This window comes from Recurvomyces mirabilis (genome assembly GCF_035927965.1).
Source record: "Recurvomyces mirabilis strain CCFEE 5264 chromosome Unknown scaffold_10, whole genome shotgun sequence".
NCBI lineage: Eukaryota > Fungi > Ascomycota > Dothideomycetes > Mycosphaerellales > Teratosphaeriaceae > Recurvomyces > Recurvomyces mirabilis.
The window spans coordinates 593,965-614,341 of NW_027041944.1; the positions used below are offsets into that span (position 1 = coordinate 593,965).

General features: G+C 52.9%; 9 protein-coding genes across 9 annotated transcripts; 3 read left to right on the forward strand and 6 right to left on the reverse strand.

Moving 5' to 3' along the window:
• Positions 1-148: 148 nt before the first annotated feature.
• LTS14_004609 (uncharacterized protein) lies at positions 149-1,006 on the forward strand (the record flags this gene model as incomplete). The annotated part of the gene is made up of 1 exon (XM_064837310.1): positions 149-1,006. The coding sequence occupies one exon, from the start codon at positions 149-151 to the stop codon at positions 1,004-1,006; it is 858 nt and encodes a 285-aa protein (XP_064695269.1).
• Positions 1,007-1,102: 96 nt separating this feature from the next.
• Positions 1,103-3,127, reverse strand: LTS14_004610 (uncharacterized protein; the record flags this gene model as incomplete). Its single annotated transcript, XM_064837311.1, has 1 exon — positions 1,103-3,127. One exon carries the CDS (start codon positions 3,125-3,127, stop codon positions 1,103-1,105), a length of 2,025 nt encoding a protein of 674 aa, XP_064695270.1.
• A 734-nt stretch (positions 3,128-3,861) lies between these two features.
• On the forward strand, positions 3,862-6,046 carry LTS14_004611 (uncharacterized protein; the record flags this gene model as incomplete). Its single annotated transcript, XM_064837312.1, has 7 exons — positions 3,862-3,997; positions 4,055-4,250; positions 4,305-4,939; positions 5,030-5,218; positions 5,275-5,353; positions 5,406-5,488; positions 5,544-6,046. The coding sequence occupies 7 exons, from the start codon at positions 3,862-3,864 to the stop codon at positions 6,044-6,046; spliced, it is 1,821 nt and encodes a 606-aa protein (XP_064695271.1).
• Positions 6,047-6,097: 51 nt separating this feature from the next.
• Positions 6,098-10,035, reverse strand: LTS14_004612 (uncharacterized protein; the record flags this gene model as incomplete). Its single annotated transcript, XM_064837313.1, has 2 exons — positions 6,098-6,139; positions 6,289-10,035. The coding sequence occupies 2 exons, from the start codon at positions 10,033-10,035 to the stop codon at positions 6,098-6,100; spliced, it is 3,789 nt and encodes a 1,262-aa protein (XP_064695272.1).
• Positions 10,036-10,987: 952 nt separating this feature from the next.
• On the reverse strand, positions 10,988-12,224 carry och1 (alpha-1,6-mannosyltransferase Och1; the record flags this gene model as incomplete). The annotated part of the gene is made up of 2 exons (XM_064837314.1): positions 10,988-11,028; positions 11,087-12,224. The coding sequence occupies 2 exons, from the start codon at positions 12,222-12,224 to the stop codon at positions 10,988-10,990; spliced, it is 1,179 nt and encodes a 392-aa protein (XP_064695273.1).
• Positions 12,225-14,567: 2,343 nt separating this feature from the next.
• LTS14_004614 (uncharacterized protein) lies at positions 14,568-15,527 on the reverse strand (the record flags this gene model as incomplete). The annotated part of the gene is made up of 3 exons (XM_064837315.1): positions 14,568-14,773; positions 14,834-15,420; positions 15,475-15,527. 3 exons carry the CDS (start codon positions 15,525-15,527, stop codon positions 14,568-14,570), a joined length of 846 nt encoding a protein of 281 aa, XP_064695274.1.
• A 585-nt stretch (positions 15,528-16,112) lies between these two features.
• On the forward strand, positions 16,113-16,437 carry LTS14_004615 (uncharacterized protein; the record flags this gene model as incomplete). Its single annotated transcript, XM_064837316.1, has 2 exons — positions 16,113-16,333; positions 16,389-16,437. The coding sequence occupies 2 exons, from the start codon at positions 16,113-16,115 to the stop codon at positions 16,435-16,437; spliced, it is 270 nt and encodes an 89-aa protein (XP_064695275.1).
• A 232-nt stretch (positions 16,438-16,669) lies between these two features.
• LTS14_004616 (uncharacterized protein) lies at positions 16,670-17,269 on the reverse strand (the record flags this gene model as incomplete). Its single annotated transcript, XM_064837317.1, has 1 exon — positions 16,670-17,269. The coding sequence occupies one exon, from the start codon at positions 17,267-17,269 to the stop codon at positions 16,670-16,672; it is 600 nt and encodes a 199-aa protein (XP_064695276.1).
• Positions 17,270-18,904: 1,635 nt separating this feature from the next.
• On the reverse strand, positions 18,905-20,338 carry LTS14_004617 (uncharacterized protein; the record flags this gene model as incomplete). The annotated part of the gene is made up of 1 exon (XM_064837318.1): positions 18,905-20,338. One exon carries the CDS (start codon positions 20,336-20,338, stop codon positions 18,905-18,907), a length of 1,434 nt encoding a protein of 477 aa, XP_064695277.1.
• Between the last annotated feature and the right edge of the window lie 39 nt (positions 20,339-20,377).

Consider the following 20,377-nt stretch of genomic DNA (forward strand, 5'->3'; position numbering starts at 1 on the left):
CCCGTCATCTGTGTCGCTCGGGCGATACAGTCGATGGCATGGTAGGCTCGTATCGTCGTACAGCCGGGCTACGAACAATATGTCGCTCCAAAACTAAGTCCCGATAGACGTTGGGATAGACATATTCTTTTGCTACCTCTTAGACATGATGGCCACATCCTGCCACTATCAAAGCAAGAAGGGCTACGAGATCCAATACAAGCTCAGTGGCTCACAAAAAGGGCGCTTGCTTGTCCTGTTGCATGGGCTCGGCGGCTCGAACGACACATTCGTTCCATTGATACCACATCTCCCGCTTTCGAGCTACAAAATCGTCGCAGTTGACTTCCTTGGTTTTGGTAATTCGCAGCTCCAGGACTCGAGTATCCCATTATCGGTCGCCGGATATGTCTCCGACTTGGACGATCTCATCACATCTCTACAAAGTACTGGCAGCGACACAAGCCCAACCAACAAACCCGAAGCCGTCGTCATCGTTGGACATAGTCTCGGCTCCATTGTCGCACTCCACTATGCTGCCAGTCGACCCGACAATGTCGCTGGCCTCGGCCTCATTGGTGTGGGCCGATCAGCCTCGCACATCCCTGCAGTCAAAGATCGCATGTACGCACTAGCGGGTACAGTGCGCACACAGGGAATAGATGCCGCTGCTCGACTTGCCATGCAAACCAACTTTCCACCAGGATCAGACACTCCCGACGCTGACCGAGAAGAAGTACGTCGAGCCGTTGCAACTAGCGATCCAGAAGGTTACGCACAGGTCTGCGAGGCGATGGTCAACCCGAGACACAAAGATCCAAATTACTCGGAGATAATGTGTCCAGCTGTCTTTGTCAGTGGCGAAGGTGACACCATCAGTCCTCCTGCTCGAGCCACGGAGCTCGCGCCATTGCTCGGAGGCCGGTCAAAAATCTTCGTCGTCAAGGGTGGTCACCAGCCAATTATCAGCGACGTAGATGGGACCCGTAATGCTCTCGGCGAGCTCTTCTGGGCCATTGATGCTTAATCATGCGCTGCTACGGAGTGTGCCGCAGGTGTACCATTCAGGGCATGCGAGAAGTCTATAGCTGACCACAAATACGCATTCCTCGTATAGGTCCGACTACGCATAGCTGTAGTTGTGTGACATGTTCAGAAGAGTCCCAAATGCGTCACCCTTTGTACCAGCAAAGCTGGCGTTCAAACTCGCAAAAATACCTTCGACCTCTGCGAAGGTCCCAGCATCATACGATCTGTTCGGATTGACGACCGACTGCGGACAGGTTTGTGAGGCAGTAGTGAATGTCGCAATCGTAGACGAGGAACTCACCTCATCGAGTGGAGGCATGCTGGTATTATTTGGTGGGTCTGGCCATCGCGACCCGGTCCACGTGGTTCGAGAGCTGTCTTGTAGGTCCTGCAGCACCTTACCTATATCTCCGGTCTTGTGACGCTTAGAGACTGGCGAGTCATACTCGGTATGCAAGTACGGCCGTTTCTCGTTCGAAGCTGGTTTCCTGGCAGCTTTAGTAGCCTGGACAGTTTTTACAAGACTTTCGAGCAAGACCGCTCCACGATTCGCAATCTTGCTGTTGGTGACATTGCGCAGATTTGTAATTGCTTCGATGATGAGTTCTTCGTGCTCCGCCGATGATGCGTCGCGGGAGTCCGAGTGCAGAATGTCCAGACTTAGAGTGATGGCGGCCGCTACAGCGAAAGCGTGATAGATCCACAGAACAGGACCATCTTCCAACAGAGCTTGCCGGAATTCTTTCAAGATCGTTTTCGATGCCGCGATGCATGTTCGGCGAGTGAAAGCGAATGCCAAACTGGTGTAGCTCATAGAGAGAAACTTCCTGTGGATCATAATGATCTTGTGGCTACTACTGATGGCTGCAGCTCTTCTGGCCCAAGTTATGTACCTTGGCCAATCATTGTCGGGTCGTATATTGCCGAAGTACGAAGGTCTGGTCTGCATCGCTAACTGGCGCATACTCTTGTCCACCGCAAGAACCTTCTCGTACTTGGTGAAGAGAGTGTTAGACGCTTCGATATCGTCCTGCAAAGGCGGCATGAGCTCTGCGATCGAGTTCAAGAACCGACAGTAACTTGAGATCGTGGGCTCGTGAGGTTCAACAGGCTGCATCGTATCGTCATCACAATGCGATGGCGCTGCTGACTTCGTGTGCAGTGGTGAGATCAAATAACACTCCGTGAAGGCAATGGCGAACCAGTCTTGGGTACAAAGCTGACACCAGAGTCGGCGGCCGGTCTCCACTTCAATAGAGCGTTCACGAGTACTGTCCAGACGGTGTAGGCCGAGACTTTGGGCGATTCGTGTTGCGCAAGCAAGCAATATGGCCTGCTCGTCCGAGTGGCCAAGGAGATGCGCAGACATAGTCAACGTCGCTATCGTCTGACATGAGACCATGGAGAGGTTAGTCATGTAGTGCCCAGCGTTGAGACAGGTTCTCGCAGCCTCAAACCATTTTTGAGATAGCGTGGACTGCTCAGCCGATCTAAAGCCCCAAGCAGCCACGACGCTACGGTTGCCACAAGAGATACTAGCAGCTAGTACTGCGAAGAGTAAAGCAACCCACTGTATCTCAGCTTCCTCGACTTGGCCATCGTGATCGCTATAGAAGCGTTCGAGCTGATGCAGAAAGGTTGAGCCGTGGAACGAGCAGTGGCACCATAGTAGACAGTCAACATGATATTTCACCAAATCGAACGTCTTCTCGCGATCTGGGAGCAGAATCTGAAGATGCAGTAGAGGACTGCTGGACGTTGCGTAGCTATCTGGGCTTGGCCATGCTGACATGGCTTCGGAAGTCCCAGATGATCGGATGTTGGTGGCCGCTACATCCTCTGAGCAGGTGGGGAGTGCAGACAAGTAGTCGACTTGCTTGCATCTGCCCCATGCTAGGAACTCGAGAATCGTGGCGGCGTCAACTACTTCTCTCTCGCTCGCGCCATGACCGCTTTTAGTCGTAGTCGTGTCATAGCTTTGCCGCGCTACCAGTGTAGATTGCTGTGCCGAGGCCTTATCAACGCGGGCAATACGCGAGGACACATGAGCGTCTGATTCCCAGCCTGACCAGGCTTCGGCCGTTGTTTGTGGTCCTGCGCGCCTCTTGTCTTCTCCCATAATCTCGGTAGGGCTTGGCGTCGGTGGCGGCGGCTCTACCCGCTGACTTGATCCATCAGTAAACCGCCGACACTGGGTTTCCAATCCTCTACCAAGTGTCAGCAGCGCTCATCGGTCGTGGGCATGCGATACGAACTGCTCAACACATCTCTCGCACGGAAGCGACTTCGAACATTTGAGCTTGCGGCGCTTGCACTCCGTGCAGCAGAGCGTGACACGCCGACGCGAGATACTCATGTCTGCGCGAGGACGATTACAAGAGCTTCGGCCGCAGTCTGGGAGCTTGAGTGACGGCCGGAAGCACCAAGATATCACTGCTGAGGGGCTGTCGCCTCATCGCGAGTCACTGTACCCGTGGACGTGCGCCCTCCGATAACATTTCTGTGTCTTATCTCTCGGCCGGGACGCAATCATTCGACACGAGTCATGTGTAATCGACACCACTCCCACATGTGTCCACTTTGCTGTCAACCCGACCGTAGCAATGATCATATTGTCGGACCAATGTTCTGTAAGACTTGTCGCTCTTACACTATCTTGCAATCAGCGCCAATCTCTCCCTAAAGGTTTGCTATCAACACTTTCGGGTTGCTCCACAACGCCACAACCTCGTGGCATTGGCATGCGAGCCCGCTTAAGACCTTAGAAGGTATAGAATCTCCGTGCATGTCTGTATGCTTCCAGCAGTGTCTGCGGTCTAAGCACAGATCCTCCTCACCTTGACCATTCCTACAATGCATATTCCGAACGTGCGCGCAGCGTCCGCTGCAGCATGGCAGAAGGCGAACACTCGAGTACGCGATGCCTCTAGCTGGGCTCTGCCAAAGCAGTCGTCCTCGGTCGCCCCTGATTATGTTTGGAGCAACATTGGTAGGCTGTCATACCCGAAATCCTTGAGGACGGGCAGCGAGCTGACACCAAATCTAGATCAAGACCCAGTCCCGCCTGAGAAACGTACTTGGACTGGTTGGTCGTTCACGTGGTACTGGTTCAGTGATCTGGTCACCATTGCTGGCTGGTCAGCAGCCAGCTCTGTCATGACTACCGGACTTTCCGCGACAGATGCGATCCTAATCACTTTGGTGGCTGCACTATGCAATGCTATACCGACGGTCTTGAATGGGTGCGTGTTTGACTGTGTAATAGGGTCCAAGCTACAACTGACCAACATACACAGAGCAATCGGTGCCGATCTCCACATCACCTTCCCCATAGCTGCTCGAGCTTCTTATGGGTACTGGCTCAGCTACTTCTGCGTAGTCTCTCGTGGCATCCTTGCATTATTCTGGTTCGGTGTGCAATCAGCCTACGGTGGACAATGTGTGACGATCGTCATTCGCTCCATCTGGCCAAGCTACGCACATCTGGCCAACCATCTACCGTTGTCCGCTGGCATCACAACACAAGGCATGGTCTCGTACTTCCTTTACTGGCTGATCCAGTTTCCGTTCATGCTAATTCCGACGCACAAACTTCAATATATGTTCTGGTTCAAGACCATGCTGGTATTGCCCACTGCACTGGCTATGGTCATTTGGATCTCTGTCAAAGCTGGTGGCAATTCCACCGCATTCTTCCAAGCACCGCCTACAGTCCACGGTTCCGAGCGAGCATGGCTTTGGCTCAGCAGTATGACAAGTGTCACAGGCGGTTTCAGTACCTTAGCTGTGAGTTGTGAAATCATTGTTGAAAGCGGCCCAATACTGATTTACACTGAGGTCAACATTCCCGACTTCTCACGCTTTGCCAAGAAACCGGGCAGCCAGATCTGGCAACTCCCCATGATCCCACTGTTCAAATGTATTGTAGGAGGTAAGACCCTACACACCCTGTCAAGTTGTTCCACCATATGGCAGCCTACTTTTGAAACGGACCCGACTGACGTGTTCACGCTTTCTGCAGTTTTTGGCGTTGTGGCCGCTGCCGCAGCGAAGGAGATATATGGCAAGGTCTTGTGGTCGCCACTGGACATCATGGCTATGTGGCTGACCACTCCGGGTGGTCGCGCCGCCGCTTTTCTCTCTGGTTGCGTCTGGCTCCTGGCTCAATTGTCCGTGAACATAAGCGCAAACTCGATCAGTTTTGCGAATGGTACGCATGCGCTGCGAGCTGTATGCTATAGCGAGACTATACTGACGACGCTCCAGACATCACCACACTTTTCCCAAGGTGGTTCAACATCCGCCGTGGTGTCATCTTTGCTGCGTTTGTTGGTGGCTGGGCGATGTAAGCATTTGAACTGTCTCCTGTGAGCAAGAATCTGTGCTGACTTGCCTAGGTGTCCATGGATCATCATCAAATCTGCCAAATCGCTCTTGAGCTTCCTCAGTGCCTATGCAATTTTCATGGCGCCTATGGCCGGTGAGTGGCTAGACAATCGGGCTCACGGTCACAAACAGACTCTGACACTGCTCAGGCATACTCTTCTGCGACTACTGGCTGGTCAAGGGCCGTAAATATGATGTGCCGGCGTTGTATGATCCTCGCGGCATATATCGTTACAAGGTACGGTCACGAATCAATCCAGGTGTTGGCAGCATTGTCACTGATCTTCAGTCTCAGTATGGAGTGAATTGGCGAGCGTTGATCACCACTGTCGTCGTCATCGTCCCACTGCTGCCAGGCATGGCCAACAAAGTCACGCCTGCCAGCGTGCACATCGACCAAGGCCTCAAGCACTTGTTCGACTTCAATTGGATCTACGGCTTCTGTTTATCTATCGCGATGTACTGGGTGTTGAACGTGGTCTCGCCGGACAAGCGTACTCTGATCCCGGAGGTCGTACATGGCACCTCGCCGGTTCTGAACGGTATCTCCGTGGACAGTGATGCTGAGAGGCAGATGTCGTATCGTGGCGACACTAAGCCTCCGATGGAGATGAGCGGGGCTAAAGAAATCGGATTGGTCGCTGCTATTTAGACGAGATAGATATGATAACAGTTTCTACACTCAGCAACAAAGATTTTTCAATTACGACCTGGCTTTACGTAGCATTGTCAGATACTGAGAGCGCTGTAGGTAGGTGGAAGTACTACATTGGGTATATGGCTAGAAATAACAATCTCATTCAATCGTGCGATGCAGATCACGCTTCAACCCATAATACCCATAGGCTCAGCCATATGATGTCCACTACTCGGTCTGCCCATCGATCTCCTTACCGGAGGGCTTGCCGGCAAGGGTACACCGCCCAGATCACTCTCCGCGATTCTCATATTCTCAATGGCTGCTGCCATGACTTTGTCGGCTCGTCTTGTGCTCGCTCTTCCGACTTCTGCAGCAGCCATGTTCGGCAAGCTTACAGATTCGACTTTCAATGTGCGTCTGATGTCTTCGAGCAAGAGTTCCATGGGACAGATGTATGTCCTGCCGGTCTTGGACGCGAGGACGTGTCCACAGACTCTGCCATCATCGTTACTGATCACCCACGCTCCTGAGTCGCCTCCGGCACCGAATCCACCGTCTACGGTCCAGCTCGCGGAGAAAGTGGAGCGACCGTGGATCTTCACGAGCTCCATGGTACTTGAGATGACCCCGGACGCAAGACCGCTTGTGCGACCAAGACAGTGCACCTTAGCACAAGCGAGCTGTGAGCTCTCTCGGATATCGACAGGGTAGGAATCGCCTCGTGAGTTGCTGGAGCCATCGTACTTGGAGCCCCCTTTGATGATGTTGAAGGGATGAACTCTTGGTGGCACGAGTTCGAAGAGTGCCCAGTCGATCTCTTGAGGTAAAGATTGACTTATGCTCTTGAAGCCATCCTGAGTCGAGGTCGCACTTCGTTTCAAGCCGGAAGACGCAAAGACTTGACCAAGTTTGTATGAATCGAGGTGATCTTCGTCAATGCCATCGTCTTCATCTAATTCTTCATCGGAAGCATCAGCATGCAAGTCGCAGTCGATAGCATCATCAAGAGCAGGTTGCGTGACGTCAATGTCCTCGTAGTCAGTCTCGGGATGTATACCAGGAAGATCGCCTGAATGAACTTGAATCGTTGTACCTGCGTCGGAGATAGTGGATGCAGGTCGCACTGTGTCGTCGTCATCGGAGTTTGATGATATCGAGATTGCGTCTGAACAGCTGCCCAGGCTAGAAGTGTCTGATTCATCATCGGCACCAGCCTCAGCATCCTCGTCATCTTCCTCTTCAGCGTTGTCCGGATGCTCGAGCATATGATGCACGCTCATGCCGTAAGCTGTATCGTCAAGCAGTATCACGCCACCAAAGGAGACAGGTGGTAGGTGTTCATCATCACGATATGCACCAATCGAAGCACCACACAGTGGTCGCTCTTGGTAATCGGGGTTCATCGCCTTGTCATGCTGACCAGCCAAAGCCATCGACCGGCGTGCAGCAGAGTCCCCATGCACTCTTGCTCGTCGGCTATAAGTGATCTCGTCACCAGGTCCTGTCTTCTTGACCCTCACACAGCAGAGATTGGAGTCGTGCTTGAAGTACTTCTGCAAAGTTTGCTTCATCTTCGCAGTCGACTTGCATGTGATTAAAAAGGTTGGCTTGGCGGTCTCCAGCGTCTCTCCATACATGGCAACGCAGATGCTTGCAGACTCCTTGGAGCCTTTCAATGCCTTGTCGCAGAGCTTTGCTAAGCGTGGTGCGGCGTCTTGCTCCCAGTATTGCACGACCTCCTTCGGCACACTCAAGTTGCTGAACGTGCGTCTCATTGGCCTGACGGCTCTCGTGAGCTCTGGCTCGACCACATCTCTGATCGTAGCATTCAGCGAGTACGGATTATTCGACCTCGCACGTCTTGCTGCATGTTGCTCTTGGCATAGGACCATGCGCTCTCTCCATCTCTGTTGTATGAACGTCACTCTTCTCTTGTACTCCTTGAACGAAGGAGTGCTCGTAAATTGGTCGGTGATCTGCTGTCGCATCTGCGACATACCTGAACGAGCAGACGCATTGCTTCGTGTGGAGGGTTGACGCCTGAGCTGCGGCGTCGTTGGTGCTCCAAGTCTTCCGTACTGAGCCGGTGCGGTTGCAGCTGACAGGTTTGGCAGCGATGCAAGACGATGGGGTGCTGTTACGGGTGAGCTGCTATAGGACTGCGTGTGCAGCAGCTCTTGAGGTTCTGACTGCTGGCGCGAGATCGGACTGGCGATGAAAGATCCCGCGACAGGCTTGCGTGAGATCTTGTTGCTGTATGAGGACGAGGCAGTCGTGGTGATGGAGGCAGTACGCGATGGCGGCTCTGTTGGTCCTTCGATGTCATCTAACAAGCAGCATTTTCGTAGTCGTGCCAGTATCGGCTCGTAGTTGCCATCCACTGTGAGCCCAGACGCTTCGGTGCTATCAGCCATACGGAAGCATGCCTCTACTGCACGCATGTACACTGTTCCACACTTCTGCGCCAACTTCGGAATCCAGATCTTTTCTAGCCTAAGCTTGAAGTCTGCCAAGGTGTATCTCGGCTTGTAGACTTCACCGACGGACGTCCAGAGGCCTACTTCGAGCAATACAAGTGCCAGACTGTAGAAGTCGTACTTGAAGTCGTCACCAAGACTTCTGCCGGTCTGGTGTGGAACATCATCCGGGTGCCTATAGACGTTGAGATTACTAGCTTGCCCACTACCCTCAAGGTTACATTTGGAGAACAGGTCGAACGACGCCCATAGCGGTGACCTCAATTGTCGGGCGGGTCGTTCTTGCGAAGCTACAGTGAACAGGATGCTGCTGCTGTTGATATTACCATGAGCGATTGCGCAGCTGTGTAGCTCATGAAGCTGCTCGGTAAGTCGCAATGCCAGCCGAAAGCGATCCTCCAGTGCCGGCACAGCTTGTTCGCCAGCTGGTGCTTGTGCTTTGGTCGACTTTTGTACAAGCTTACGCAAACTTGTGGGTGTCCAGCTCTGCTCAGCGTGCTCGATGGTGGCTTGGAGTCTGTTCTGAATCGCATAGGGTACATCGTAGACGAGGCCAATACGTGGCTGTCGGGGGTCCTCGAAGTAGCCCAGCAGACTCAAATTTGTCTGAGAGTCTGCTCGCATGGGTTGCAGGTAACCAGCAAGAGCCTCAAGTCGTTGCAGCGGTGGTGGTACATGGGTGTCGCGGTAGACAGAGTCGAATTCGGCATACTCCACCAGGACAGCTACCTCTTCCGCGCCACTGCCGAGTCGGTCCTGCACACTAGCCGACGCCCTACGGCGAATGAGGCGTGCGCTCTGTCTAGTCGTCACAGGCACTCCCAAGCTATCATATGGAGGAGGTCCTTCTTCGGGCAAACGAAGAGCAGAAATCTCGATACTTGGTGGTAGACCAGCATATGGTGATAGCGAAGGTCGGTGAAATGGCGGCGGGTTGACTAAAGTAAGCTCAGACGATGCGAAGCTCGGCTTTCGTGCAAGACTTTTATGTATTGACGGTGCCTTCTCGCGGATATCCTGACGTGCCGCACTTGGCTCAAACACCGGGTGCTCGCCGCGAGCAAGAGCTTTTCGTGATCGTGAAAGCTCGTAGAGGATGTCGATGGAAGTGGTCAGATCCCGAATCAAGTCCTCATATCGTGTTCGATCGAAGGGCTCGTTACTTGGCACAGGCGCTTTCTCGCCACCGAGACCAAGTCCACGAGGCGCATTAGCAAGCCTCTCTGCCTCCTCGGTGACTTCCTTGATGTTACGTAGGACACTGTCAACAGTCTCGGTGAGCCCTGCCCTGGCGACAGCATCGTCAATGTTCACATCGCCCTCTCTCTCGTCATCGCTCCAGGTCAGACCCCATGTCATCAGCCGGTCCTTCTGGATCCGGAATTTGCGCTGGAGGTCCGGGAAGAGCTCGATAGTCCTGTTGTAGACATTGATGCTCGTCAAGGCACTTTTCTTCGTGTCGTCGTATAATTTCGTTAGATGGCTCCTGCGCGCATGGGCGTGTGCGGGCCTGTACATTTCCATGGCGTCTTTGTTCGTCAGGCATGCCCCGCTTGGTGTGTGTGTCGAGTCCGTTAAGTTTTACAGAGAGACGGTCAACAGAACGTCCAGATCATACTCGTTTCACGGTATAGAGGGTAGTGTAGCGTGTCAGTCGTGCCGTATGCCTAGATAGTCGCAGAGGCAGGCGATACTGAACAATTCTGGAGCCTGGCTGCGTCAGATGCGAGTTGCGAAGAGCGGTAATCTTGCTGCCTGTCGTCGCAAAGCTTGGCCGGATTGGCCACGAGTTACGCCACAGCAACCGCGCCACACTTTGGAAGCGAGAGCGAGATATTTTAATACCACCAACAATTATTCGCTATGCCATTCTCCAAGAGCTCGTAACCCAAGTAATTTGCCACGTTACGATTGAACGGCTGGTTTAAGCAGCCAGAGGCAGATTCGCTGTCAACCTTTTCATAGCCTATAGCCTACAAGTACCATATCTAAGTACACTTTTCCTCCCGTCTACGTCTCATACCCCCCGTCCCTCATACAATACACCAACAGATGCGAAAGCTCGCTCGCTCCAAGTACAAGCAAATCGCGGCCAGAATCTAGCAAGATTAATATAAAACCGCATGTAGCAGCTATTCAGCACTTGAATAGCGATGTATATCCAGCATATGCTCTGATGATGCTCAGTCCTCCATTTCCCGTTCAAGGTCTATCATATCAATCAAACTTTTGTTTGTGTCGAGAAGTAAAGGAAATGTCTATGTGCAGGCAGCAACGTGCGTGCGATGGGACTGGTGGGTCCGTCTATGGCTGTTTGTGTGCTCGGTCATTGCCCGGGCTGATGCATAGCAGACCGTCCTCGGCGCTGCTTGTGTGGTAGGTAAGCGAAATGTCGCATGACCGGGTTCGCGTTCGCTGCGAATTATTTTCCAGTCATCTTCCGTCTCGTCGATGTGACCACGGAAGAGACGCGCGTTCATGAGCCTACGTGACGCTCGGATTCAGGCTTCCATGAACCTGGACAGATCGTCAGTATTTCTCGGTCGCGTGCGCAATGAAAGATGCTAGATCGTACCTTCGAAAGCGTGCTTAACAAATGCCATCGGGTCATCCTCCTCACCAGCACCCATTTGTCCCACACCGGGCGAGAAGCTAGTAATAGGCAGAACCACCACATCTCCAACCTTCTTGGCCTGCTTGATGCCAGTAAACTGCTGCCATGTGATATTGCCCTTACTCGTGCTCATGTCGAAGAACTCGGCATTGTTGAAGAATCTGAAAATCGCATCGGTCCAGATAGCGGGTCCAGTGAACTCTACCACGCCCTTGGTGTTTAGTTTGTCCAGCTCACCAGCATCTTTTCTTCTTAGCGTCTCTTCTGTGATGCTGGCGACCACGTCGACAAGTACCGGATGTCCCGGCTTGCTCTGTATCGTCCACTGGCAAAACTGTATTCGGCGAGAGTACCAGTCGTGCCAATCAGGTCGGTCAGGGTCAGCCTCAATGCCAATGACTAGGCCGTATGTGCTCCGTGGTACCTCAGAAGGCACCCACTCGACGGCAGACTTCAATGCAGTCGTGTCGATGTCGGTGTATATGCCTCCTCTTGCCAAAAGAATCAGATATCTGAAGAAATCTGCCTTGAGCACAGGTATTGGTAAGGCATTGTAAGCCTCCACGACCTCCGGTATGCTAGCGTAGAAATGCTTGATGAGATGGCCCGCAATATCATCCGTAATGACCTCGTGCACAAAGCTCGGGTGTAGTTCCGTCCATGATGCCTCTGCTGGCCGGAAGTCTTCTTGGAACTCTCCTGACGCAGGGGTGTATTTCCATGTCTGCCAGATGTATGCCGGGAACTTGCCATCCACATCGTATGGGAATGCATATGCCAACTGCTTTCTTATCGGCATAGCCTTCAGGTCCTCCAACGGTAATTGTGTCAAGGGCTTCTTGCTCAAGGCCACCCTCCCGCCACTATCGCCATTCCACGCCACACCAGTCGTTGCCGGCTTGGCTGTCTCCTTCACTATTGATGATTGCGTGACATCTGGCGGTGTATCTTGTAACTTCTTGTTATCTGAGTATGATCCGGTGGGCTTCGGTGAGTTTTGTACTACAGGCGTGTCCGAGGATGAATGTGTATTCCGCAGGACGAGGAAGCAAGTCAGAATGACCGCGGCCACAACCAGCGCTCTCCGGAAGGTGAGCATGGTCCGCGAAGACCTGGGCCAGCAGTAGACGCAGTAAAGAGCGACGGTACAGCGAGTGTATTTGCTGCGTTGTAAAGGTCCGGCCTCAGAATTGTAGCCAGCTTCCTCAGCGCAACGGGCGGATCTTCGGTTTCAGGGTTCTGCACGGTGACGGTGACGCTAGGGATGTGTTAGAACTTATCAAGTGTCGCGTCCTGAACCCAGCAGCAGCAATAAATCGCAAACGCAAGTGAGTGCGGAGCAAGAAGACCAGGAACAAAGCCAGGCATGTGAAGTCGGACAGATGTACAGCATGGGCCGGTCGTCGGGTGGAGTATATTCGTACCTCTGGGCTCTGTCCCGTGAAATGCAACCCTTTTGTGGAAATGGAGGCGCAAAAATACTGCCCCCTGCAACGGATAAGCTGCAGCGCGTATGCTTTTCGTAACTCTCCTCAGCCTGGCACAGCCAAAAACGTGCTGACACCTGCGGGTCTTGGTGGGGAGGTCCGCTATGGTGTGGAAATTGTATTCATGCTAATCAAGGTTTGTTGAGGATGGTAAGGACGATTGTATGAGGGGTGTATGGACATATGATTCAGAAAATGTTACAGAAGGGAGGACGAGGCCTGTAGCTGTCAGAGGTTTTGCGATGACCATTGCGGAGACTCTGTGGCCGGGAAATATCGTTGTCGTGCAGCAATATCAGCAACAATCCTTGCACTATGATGTAGCGTCGCGAGCATGAACGCGAATCAAGGCGCAAGCAATCATCCATGCATTCTCATATATGACATGCCATCACCGCTATCATAGGCAGCTCCTTATCAATACTGAGCATTCTAAAAGGGTTATCTTCCTTTAGGGTCTCGACAACCGCCACAAACTCCTCGCTCCCACATCAGCGTGTTTATATCGGATCTCAGCTCGTCGTCGCACCGCCTTCTGCGATGTGGTAAGAACAGGGGCGCAAGCACAGTCGGCATACATTAGTGGATATCTTCGTAAAGCAGCACTAGTGCCGGAACTCGTCAAACCTCCATCGCCGTTGCACGTCACTTTCGATCCAAGTCAAGCCGTTATGCCCAAGACTTGGTTAATCAGGAGTTGTCAGGAAAATGTACGGAGCGTATCTGTTCATCCTTCTCCGTGTTCACGATGATAACGGGAGGCCTCTTTCCATGATCGTTCAGGCTGCCCCAGGGATTTGTCGTATACGTTCATGCGCTCCCCGCTCCTTAGTTAGACACGCGTCCTTGCATGAACAGCGTCGCACGATCAAAGTACAAACGACTCAGGCGACGGAAGATCTCGACAAGAAACATCCCCGATCATGACCATCACAATCGAAATGTGTTTGGGAGTGTGACAGCGTGATGAGGATCTTCAGTCTCCAAAGACAGACGCGCATCTTTTGCGAGAACGTAAGCAGATCCGAGACATGATCAAATCTACTTTCGGCAGGGCTACTATTTCCAGAGTACTGGATCGTGCCCTCTGAGCCTTAACTGGAGTAAGCTTTTGTGTGATATTGCGCCATAGGTACCGCTGAGCCGAAGCGAAGCGATGTAGCGGCGAGGCCGTGACTGGAGGATTCGCGTTACAGACGGTTTTGCGAGAGTGATCACGACATGTTCTCTGGCATACGGCAATAGATAGCTGCGTTTGGTGTTTGATGACCTACATTGTCGTCGGCACTAGCTGAAAAGAATACGCGAGTGGTCAGTGCAGTATCAAGCCATCAGCCCATTCCTCCTCCCTGGTATACAAGCTCGACCATTCATGCTGTAGCGCCAAGCTGGGAGGGAGCCCAGCGCTGGATGGACTCCATAATCACACAGGACCACTGTCGTCACAGTTACTGGTGCTAGTACCGCCGCACAATGGTCAGGCCACCACTGATCGCATCTGGAATATCAACAGCCCTCAGATGTAATCACATACGGGCATACATGACTGTCTGCTGAGCCATACGTGTAGTTGGAGAGATGTCTCGGACGGCACTGAAAGACGTCTCACAAGCGGACAAAGATGCTGAGCTTGGCGTCTTGTCAATCATGCTTACTGCTCTAGCAAGGCTCTGTTCTCCCCGAACGCACTGAAATCGCCACGGGCATAACGTCGTGCATAGCTCGCTCAGCCGAATGATGAGATCTGACTGGCGTCGTGTTTCGAGATCTGAGACGACTACGCTCAGTATCACAGGTTCCAGCACTGAACTGAAATAGCGTCCGGATCCTGGAATGGCCAGATTCTGGCACAATGATCTGCTAGTAACACACGACGGCAGACGAGACCCGTAGTTGACTCACTGCGAAAGCTGCTTCTCTGTAGCCTATGGAAGCTGCCAAGAACTGGCCGACCTCTACCTGGACACATTCGGGTGGCTGACAACCTCAGGTCCACCAGCGACATCAGTCTTCACCGTCCCTGCGTTCTCACCCTCCAATTTCCGTGCGAACTCCTCCTTCGAGATGGCTTTGTTGACTGTAGTGCCGCGGTCGACGTCAACCTCCTGGTGGCGCTCGGTGATCGGGATGGTCTTGTGCGTGACGGACTTCTCGATCGTTTCTGGATAATATCAATCAGCGTTTCACTTACACCGCTTGTCCTGACGGCATGCTAGCTTACCCTTCTCGATCACTGGCTGGATGGTCTCATGCAAATGATGGTGGACATGATCGTTCTCAATCGTTGGCGCTTGCGACTTCACCTCCGATTTCTGCACATCTGTGGAGTCCTCGAAGGCACCTTCGCGTTGAGCCACCTTGGCCTTGACATCGTTGTTCTGGTGGTTAACCTCACGGTACTGTCTCTCGGCCTCGACACTGTTCTCCTTGGTATCCTTGACCTCGGTGTCCTTGAGAGGCTGGATGGTGGTGTGGTAGTGGTCCTGGTGCTTCTCCTTATCCAGAACGACCTGCTCTTGAGTCTCGTGCTGCTTCTTGACGGTCTCGTGCTCGACGGCCGGAGCGACTTCCTCACTTACACTCGTTTCCTCATCCGCAGCGTGGACGGTCTTTGCATTGCCCGAATCAAGCGTCGACTTGTCCGCTACTTCTTTAGGCTGCACACCAGTTGAGCTGCTTGTTGATGTGCTTGGGGCGCTAGATGTGGATGTCGTGCCGGTCGTGGATGTGCTTCCAGTGGTGGATGTTGCAGCGGTAGAAGATGTGTTGTCCTGCGACGCATCATCTGAACGCTTGCCGGTCAAGCCACTAAAGAATCCGAATCAGCATCTACAGAGTGATTGGCCCAAGAATTTTTCGTACAGAACATTGTTCACGAGGCTGCCAACTGATGGTGCCGAAATGGTAGAGTCCATGGTGAGATACGTAGATCGATGGAGCTATCTTGGAGTGAAGTATGGGCAGTATTATTTGATGAGGAGTGTACGGTATGGATACACGAGCACAGCCACAAGACCTTTCACCCTTCTTTATACCTTTCATGTGCTCTCTGTCCACAACGAATACCGCGTCATAATATCTGCCCACAGAGGGGCAGCCGATCCACCTCATGACGATGGCGAGAATCACGGACTAAACGCCTCTCTTGGCACCACGAAGATCACATGTCGAAGCGAGGTCCGGACGCTGTGTCTACCAGATTCCATGCAGATGCTGTGGATTTGAGCTCTTCCTTACCTGTGGCGTGAAAATATGCTTTGAGTATGAAGTCGTTTGGACGCGAGAAAGTTGGCGCAAAGCCAACCAGATCGTGGAGCAGGCTGAAGTGCTTGTTTTGTGGCTGATCGTGTCTCGTCATCGACACCATTTTGACTTTGAGAGCTCCGTTATTGATGGTTCAAGAACCAAGATCTACTCGTATTGATCAAGTGCGATCGTTGTGCAGCACGTTGGTTGGCAGATCCCATATCGACCATTTGCATCAACTACTTCGCAGCTCAATGGCTTCTTGGCGTTCTCCAACCGCGATCTTGCAGCTCGTCAATCTCGCCGCTTTGGGTGGGATGACAATGTACTTCAAATCGCATCATGACTATAATCTAGAAGAGCATGAAGCGCGAATGGATGAGCTGGAAGGTACACTACGAGGACATATAGGCCTGATAGAAGACTCCCTGGAGAGGATAGAGAAGAAGAAGATGGATGGCAAAAGCGAGAGAGCGTGAGTCGATGGTCAGGATGTTGAAGCTTGTGCTGTCGTGCTAACCTTGCTTTAGTGAGCAGCTATACACGAGTCGTGGCAGGGACGAAAAGAAGCAGAAATGAACACTATCCAGAAACCGGCCTGCACTGCGACCCTGCGAGGCAACGAAGGCACAATCTCGAGCTGCGCAGTGCAAATTTTGGAGACTACAGAGCACTCATCTATCATATCATCTCGTGAGGACAACATGGTTCGACCGCGACCGGCGCTTAGGTCGACCACGTCCAGATTCATTTAAGTCGTCAGCGTTCGCTCGAACGCTCAAGAACAAAAACAGCACAACCAACGCTCTTCTCAAGCTGGTCCATCAAACATCCTCACAGCTAGATCCAAACTCCCCCGCTGGCTCAACCTCTTCTCGTTCACCATTTCCCGCTGTTCCCGAGTGGTACCCCTCTGGTTCATCCTTGCAAAGCCGGCACCAAGAGGAGAGTATGCTTGCTCGATAGGGCTGCTAGACCCAACGCGAGGTGTGATAGGTCCCTGCAGCTGACTCACGATGGGCCCGACATGGTCTTCGCTGTGTCGAAACGTATGGGTCCTCTGCGATCTCTCCGACGACTCCGACTTGCGAGATGACGGCCTTCTAGGCGCCTGGTACAGGTGGGATGGAAAGAGGCTAACCTCTGGACGACCACGACCTTCGTCTGTGAAGGCGCTGGTAATAGCAGCGATGGCCGGAGAAGGCATGTAGTTGGACTCGGCTATGGATGATAGTCTGCTCCGTTCACCGGATTGTCGAGGACTGTTCAGTTGGCTTGGTGGTGGCGTGGACGCTGGAGACACTCGCCCTGATAGGCGCTGGTGGCGTCTTTGCTGTCGTTCGTAGCATGCTGGGCAGCAACCTCTGCTGTCAAACAGCTCGTGGCCGCAGTTGCATGTTGTGCCGGCCATGTCGGATTCTGTGAGGCGTATGTGAGAGGTCACGATCGTCCGAGCTGGTGATGGTGGTGGTGTGGTAACTCCTAGTGTAGACCGAGATGGGGACGGGTGTAGATGGTAGAAAGAAGGCAAGTGCACCAGTCCAGTGGTGACGTCGTCAGGTGTGCCGTCAGGTTCGCAAGGAAACAGTGGTCTATCGTTCGCGGTAGGAGCTGGATGGCCCTGTGTCGAGTCTATCGTTGCCAGAGGTCTCAGAGTCCTGTTTCCGTGAGGGAGTGATACAAAGATGGCACTAGTCGTAGGTCTGATCCTCGAATATTTGAACGTCGCAGAGTGCTTGAAATCGTCGATACTTGATATTATCAGGGGCAAAGGTCTCAAACATGCATCAACTCAAGCCAGGGCAAGTAGTAGGGGCATAGAGACCTATATGCGCCCTTCCAAGTCATCCGAGATTGCAAAGGCTATATCAGCGGGCCACCACGCGGCAACTGCAGTGGTTTGCGTGTGCCTGTTTTGGCAATAGTATATGCCACGCGGTGCACCCAAAAGCAGGACTTGGCTCCGTTCCTCTTACCACATGGCGAGCAAAGTCTAAAAGGCAGGAAACCAGTCTACGATGGGAGCGGATGCGGCGGACTTGCCAGATACCGGGGGCAAAGCGACCAATACATGGCCAACAAAGGACATGCACGACATTCGAGAGTGTAGGAAGTCGATTCCGAGGCCTTCTTTGTAGCCTCTAGCTCCTCTGGCGGATCGCGGCATGACGCCTCCAAGCATCGTTTCTGCAGGGCTCGGAGCGCAATGCAAGACAGAAAGCGATTCAAGTTTCAGGTTGGCTTTTGGTGGTTTGTGCTTCGCGTCGTGGATGGTGGATCTATGGGTTCGTGGTTGTTTGCGATCCGAGCATGGAGATCGAGGTTCTTGCTGATCATCTTGGCTTTTCTCCGCGACTTTGAGGGAAAATCAGAAGCGAGAAGGTTCTTTCGCGCTCGGTAAGCCAACAAACGTGCCAATGGTGCCGTGACTGGGAACGAAGTTTTGAATTCGTAGGGCAAGACATCAGCATTGATTGGATAGTGTCGCGTCTGGCGAGATTGAGGACTCAAGGCTGGAACTACTGGACGCGACTTCACTACCCCCATCATGATTCCTCACTCTACAATGCGGTATACCACGAATGACGATATCATAGAGACGATTATTGCGTGAGAGAACTACGTCTAAATGCCACCAGTCGGCACGACACGGATCTCTTCTAAGTTGCCGGCTCACCTTCTAGCAATGCGCGCAGAAAGGTAATGTATAACGAAGCCGGATGGCGGCGGTATGACGGATCCACAATCGCAGAGAGTCTACACTTCATCACGAAGAATCAGGACTCCCGACTACCTCGGCCTCAAGTATAGTACCTGTTGCCTGCGAGCATGTGAATGAATAGATACATACATATACAGCATGAGCGAACTAGACAGACTAGCGAACAGAAAAAAGGACGATCCCATTTGCCTGGTCAACTCCTTAAGAGTGCCTTCCGAAAAACTCCAAGTACCGGCCGGCATCATGTTAAAGACTGTGTCTTTGCGTCCGAGTCGTGGTAATATCACTTGCCTCCAAGTCAAGCTCCCAACCAGAGCGTTGAAATCACTTCGTATCTGATTTCACATCCTCGTAGCGTGGAGGCGCGAACACATCAACCGGGCTGTCGTAGAGCGGCGGTGCTTCCATCTCAGCTAGCACCATCTTGCCCTCTGCGTGTTGTACGACGGGGATTTCGTCTTGCGGGAGATTGACATAGCCTCGCTTGTTACCTCGCACGAATGTGCGCCACAGGAAGGTCACGATCCGGCCTACGACCAGCCCAAGTAAGCTGACTGACATGCCTACTGTGATACCAGCGAAGACTGGGATGAGTACAGTGACCAGACCTTTGGCGAAGGCACGTAGTAATCCATGTCGCCAGAAACGATGATGGCGATGGTAGCGATTGTGTGGTCGCACATGGTGAGGACGACCGTGGAAGCGCTGCGGACCTCCTTTGGTTGGAGGACCGTGCTGGCCTTGACGACCAGGGCAGCCTGGTCTATGGTGTCGATGCGCTGGGCCGAGGGCGGCATCGATCTTGGCGTCAATGATGTTCTTGAGCTTGCAGAGAGGCTCGGGTAGCACGTCGCATTCTTTATGTCCGAATGGACCGTGAGGGCCATGTGGTGGGCCGTGTGGTGGACCGTGGAACGAGGTTGGTGGAGGTGGGAAGTCCACTCCCTCTCTATCGAATGGTGGTGGACCGTGAGGAGGATGATGAAATGGTGGAAGTTCTGCGCCCTCTGCATCGAACGGTGGTGGACCGTAAGGGTGATGGCTGAAAGGTGGCGGAGGTGGATGAGGGAAGTCTTCTTCCTCCTCTCCAGCCGGTGGAGGCATCAAAAGGTGATCGAAGATGTTGCGCGGTCGTGGGTCAACCTCCACTTGCATGATCAACAACTCTCCATCACTAGTCTTCAACAACTTGATGCCAATCTCGCCAAGCTCAATCGGCTCCTTCTCCAAGCCTTCCAATCTGAACGTGAGCGGCACAAGCATATCTCCATCCGGTGATAGTGCCTGTGGATCTGATTCCTCCAGACCATACCCCGTGACCTTCAACTTGGCCGACCGTGATAGATCGCTGGACGCCAGGTGTGATAGGTCGGTATTGCTCGGTATTTGTCGCACGGTGGGTACTGGTAGTCTGCCACAATTCCGCCCAAAGCACGAGGGTGAATATATGTTCGCGCCACTGAGCTGTAGCCACTTTCCATCCTCCGATATGCCGAAGTTGAATACCAGACTATTCGAGCCACCTTGTATCCAGAACTCTGGCTCCACTTCGTCCTCAGCCTGGTCGCTCACGATGTCCCATGGAAATGCACATGAAGGGCATGTCTGCACCAGAGTCCGGCTCTTCGGGTTGACTTGTTGTAATGAGAGATCATGCGCATGCTCGCCGTGTGCTGCTGGTGCTACACCCGGCGGGATAATGAAGGCGCTGGCGCTCAGTGCGCATGTGGCCGCGATGCCGACTGAGCGACCGAACATGGTGGGTGTGATTGTGATCAGTACACTGTGATACTCTGA